General features: G+C 43.1%; 1 protein-coding gene across 1 annotated transcript in view; it reads left to right on the top strand. All coding sequences in view use genetic code 11, as the record gives it.

Moving 5' to 3' along the window:
* Positions 1-384: 384 nt before the first annotated feature.
* The window catches only part of EGR_10340 (hypothetical protein), a gene marked incomplete at both ends in the record, with an annotated part of 9985 nt that continues 5545 nt past the window's right edge, over positions 385-4824 (top strand). The window contains 2 exons of the mRNA XM_024499589.1: positions 385-542; positions 2647-2889. Of these exons, the coding sequence (XP_024346007.1) occupies positions 385-542; positions 2647-2889 (401 nt within the window). The remainder of the gene's footprint in view (positions 543-2646; positions 2890-4824) is intronic.

Genomic DNA, 4824 nt, shown 5'->3' with positions numbered 1-4824 from the left:
TGGCGTTACTCTTCGAGGTAACCAAGTGTATCTTCTTTCAGGTTAATGATTTCATTCGTGAAAGGTGTAATGGAGTGGGTGTTGCTAGCTACAGCCAATAAATGGGGCTTTGGGAAGCATCTACATGGAAATTAAATAAAATGCGTTGGTACTTCAGCCCTTAATTGCATTTGGTATTGTTTGCGGCACTTCCATAAAAGCCAAATCTTCAACTTCAGTGTGTCGAGTAGAAAAGTGTAGAGTGGTAGGAATGCATTTGCTGCGGTAGGGACCTCCGACGTAATTTTCGTTTGGTATAGTGAACGTTGGGAAAGGTATGAAGTAAAATGCAGTGTCGCGGAACAGGTCGCTCTTTCTACAGTAATCGGTCACCCGCCTGACTTCATGGTGTTATACCTCTTTCATCCAAATTACACAGAAAATGTTGTGCCTTACCATGATGGTATTTTACAAATTCAAAATGGGCAGGACATTACCTTTTGCAAAGGCAATGCCGTGACAGTCAAGTCAAGTAACTTTCTTTTGAATGATGATTTTATTTTGTAAATATAATAATAGCCACATCTATACAGAGCTGTCAAGCGTAAGGATCCATATCACCCACTTTCAAAAATCTCAAAGGCATTCACCCCTGCCTCGTGTGCGCCAGCGGTTTTGCAACGCCATGCCAAATGGACACCGACCAGCGTACCTCCTCTTCGTGATTGACGCACCCTCATGGCAGTTTCACCTCTCTTCCTTCCCGTGCAATGCGTCCTGGTGCAGTCACTTCTCCAACATGGTCTTATCACAATGAATGCCGAAGCAGAGCATGGGATTCTTGTGTCACATACACACCTTCCAATTTTTTACTCGCTGCCTGACCTTTTTTCCATACCTCCTTTTACGTCCTCTACTCTATTTTATCTTCTAGCCGTTGCAAAGCTAAAGAAATACTCACACACAGACACAGACCTAACATTCACTTAAATAATCATAATCGAAATTACTAATTGAATAGCAAAGTAGAGGATGGGACCCGTTGTATTTGAAAGCTGCTCCTGTTAGGGTGTAGTCATTGCTTAGAAGATGAGGGTCACCACTTTACCATAGCCTCAACAACTGGTGATGAAATCGTTTCTATATGCCTGCTGCATTGCTTGCCATTCCCTTCGATTGCTTGCCACCACGCCTTATGTGACTGGCAGAGCAGAGAGCACAAGAACAAGCGCTATAATCATACAGACGAGATGAAAAGTTGGCTTGGAGGCTTGCGTTGATGGAATGCCTTCACACAACACAATTGCTGAGCGTTGTTTTGAGGGCGCCTCCGCCACACCCCAATTGATTGAAGCCACTCAAAGGCAAATGAAAGGTGAGAGCGGGTGCCAGACGATTTGCTTCTTGATTGGCTGAATTGATCCGCTCATCTGAATTCCTAACGCCGGCAGTCATCGCAGTCAAAGTAGAGCACATAGGAGGCACCACCCAAAATTCACAAGATATCGCAATGTGACAGCAGAATGATCATATACATTCAAAAGGTAGCATGCTTTTTCCTCAAGTACTCCCATTTAAACGTATAGTTTAAACAGCTAGAAAATTGGCCTTTTGATATAATGCTAACCTGTAGCGATTCCACAAGTATTGGACAAAACTGATTCGTAGGGAAAAGATTGCCTGTCACTGTGAATGTTGGTGCGTTTGATTACTAAGCCCGAAAACTCGCAAACGGGTGTAGTTTTTAAGGTTGCATGGACAGTTTTTAAAATAAATGCAGAACCACGCCCGTCTGTTACAGCAACTTGTAGTGAACAGGGACTATCTCCTTTCCATGTTAACGTTAAGCTGCAGCCAAGTAGTTCTTATTTTATACCCCTCACACTTGCAGAGCAGCATGATATGTTGATTTCCCTTGCAGGATGTTTTCATACGCATTAGTAAATGTTCTTTCGCTTAGGCAGCATCGAAAGCTTAGTCTGTGGCCATAAATTTTGATTTAACAACTGCCTTCAGGAAGATGTTGCACAGTGATGTGCAGCCAAATATGTACTAACTGTTCTAAAACCAGGTCGAAAAGGATTAAGTTTACTCGACTACTCATCCACTCAAATCACCAGCTGCATAGCATCGTGGAGGATGCGATCCATTCAACTGAAAAGACGGTCTTCTTACAGTGAAAGGCATTGATCAAGAGATGAGGGTTTGGGGTTGTAAACAAACCTCAACAATGTCGAGGCAAACAGTCGCGGCAGTAAGGGAAGCAACTACGTGATTTGTGACCGGAGTTCAGATTGCAGTGCTGCTTCTTGATGAGCAGAGGAATAAGTGCTTGGTACTTCTGTAATCTGTGGTAATTAACAGCATATGGCGTTACTCTTCGAGGTAACCAAGTGTATCTTCTTTCAGGTTAATGATTTCATTCGTGAAAGGTGTAATGGAGTGGGTGTTGCTAGCTACAGCCAATAAATGGGGCTTTGGGAAGCATCTACATGGAAATTAAATAAAATGCGTTGGTACTTCAGCCCTTAATTGCATTTGGTATTGTTTGCGGCACTTCCATAAAAGCCAAATCTTCAACTTCAGTGTGTCGAGTAGAAAAGTGTAGAGTGGTAGGAATGCATTTGCTGCGGTAGGGACCTCCGACGTAATTTTCGTTTGGTATAGTGAACGTTGGGAAAGGTATGAAGTAAAATGCAGTGTCGCGGAACAGGTCGCTCTTTCTACAGTAATCGGTCACCCGCCTGACTTCATGGTGTTATACCTCTTTCATCCAAATTACACAGAAAATGTTGTGCCTTACCATGATGGTATTTTACAAATTCAAAATGGGCAGGACATTACCTTTTGCAAAGGCAATGCCGTGACAGTCAAGTCAAGTAACTTTCTTTTGAATGATGATTTTATTTTGTAAATATAATAATAGCCACATCTATACAGAGCTGTCAAGCGTAAGGATCCATATCACCCACTTTCAAAAATCTCAAAGGCATTCACCCCTGCCTCGTGTGCGCCAGCGGTTTTGCAACGCCATGCCAAATGGACACCGACCAGCGTACCTCCTCTTCGTGATTGACGCACCCTCATGGCAGTTTCACCTCTCTTCCTTCCCGTGCAATGCGTCCTGGTGCAGTCACTTCTCCAACATGGTCTTATCACAATGAATGCCGAAGCAGAGCATGGGATTCTTGTGTCACATACACACCTTCCAATTTTTTACTCGCTGCCTGACCTTTTTTCCATACCTCCTTTTACGTCCTCTACTCTATTTTATCTTCTAGCCGTTGCAAAGCTAAAGAAATACTCACACACAGACACAGACCTAACATTCACTTAAATAATCATAATCGAAATTACTAATTGAATAGCAAAGTAGAGGATGGGACCCGTTGTATTTGAAAGCTGCTCCTGTTAGGGTGTAGTCATTGCTTAGAAGATGAGGGTCACCACTTTACCATAGCCTCAACAACTGGTGATGAAATCGTTTCTATATGCCTGCTGCATTGCTTGCCATTCCCTTCGATTGCTTGCCACCACGCCTTATGTGACTGGCAGAGCAGAGAGCACAAGAACAAGCGCTATAATCATACAGACGAGATGAAAAGTTGGCTTGGAGGCTTGCGTTGATGGAATGCCTTCACACAACACAATTGCTGAGCGTTGTTTTGAGGGCGCCTCCGCCACACCCCAATTGATTGAAGCCACTCAAAGGCAAATGAAAGGTGAGAGCGGGTGCCAGACGATTTGCTTCTTGATTGGCTGAATTGATCCGCTCATCTGAATTCCTAACGCCGGCAGTCATCGCAGTCAAAGTAGAGCACATAGGAGGCACCACCCAAAATTCACAAGATATCGCAATGTGACAGCAGAATGATCATATACATTCAAAAGGTAGCATGCTTTTTCCTCAAGTACTCCCATTTAAACGTATAGTTTAAACAGCTAGAAAATTGGCCTTTTGATATAATGCTAACCTGTAGCGATTCCACAAGTATTGGACAAAACTGATTCGTAGGGAAAAGATTGCCTGTCACTGTGAATGTTGGTGCGTTTGATTACTAAGCCCGAAAACTCGCAAACGGGTGTAGTTTTTAAGGTTGCATGGACAGTTTTTAAAATAAATGCAGAACCACGCCCGTCTGTTACAGCAACTTGTAGTGAACAGGGACTATCTCCTTTCCATGTTAACGTTAAGCTGCAGCCAAGTAGTTCTTATTTTATACCCCTCACACTTGCAGAGCAGCATGATATGTTGATTTCCCTTGCAGGATGTTTTCATACGCATTAGTAAATGTTCTTTCGCTTAGGCAGCATCGAAAGCTTAGTCTGTGGCCATAAATTTTGATTTAACAACTGCCTTCAGGAAGATGTTGCACAGTGATGTGCAGCCAAATATGTACTAACTGTTCTAAAACCAGGTCGAAAAGGATTAAGTTTACTCGACTACTCATCCACTCAAATCACCAGCTGCATAGCATCGTGGAGGATGCGATCCATTCAACTGAAAAGACGGTCTTCTTACAGTGAAAGGCATTGATCAAGAGATGAGGGTTTGGGGTTGTAAACAAACCTCAACAATGTCGAGGCAAACAGTCGCGGCAGTAAGGGAAGCAACTACGTGATTTGTGACCGGAGTTCAGATTGCAGTGCTGCTTCTTGATGAGCAGAGGAATAAGTGCTTGGTACTTCTGTAATCTGTGGTAATTAACAGCATAAATTGGGATGATTACTTTTGATGCAGTTAAAAGATCAAGTTCACATACGACGCCAACCTCACTTCCAACTCCGAAGTTTAGATCCCACTTTATCTGAGGAGTCATATAATGTCTGACACTCTCTCTGACA

The sequence above is a fragment of the Echinococcus granulosus genome (genome assembly GCF_000524195.1).
Source record: "Echinococcus granulosus chromosome Unknown EG_S00210, whole genome shotgun sequence".
Lineage (NCBI taxonomy): Eukaryota > Metazoa > Platyhelminthes > Cestoda > Cyclophyllidea > Taeniidae > Echinococcus > Echinococcus granulosus.
This window is presented reverse-complemented; position numbering and strand designations above follow the sequence as displayed.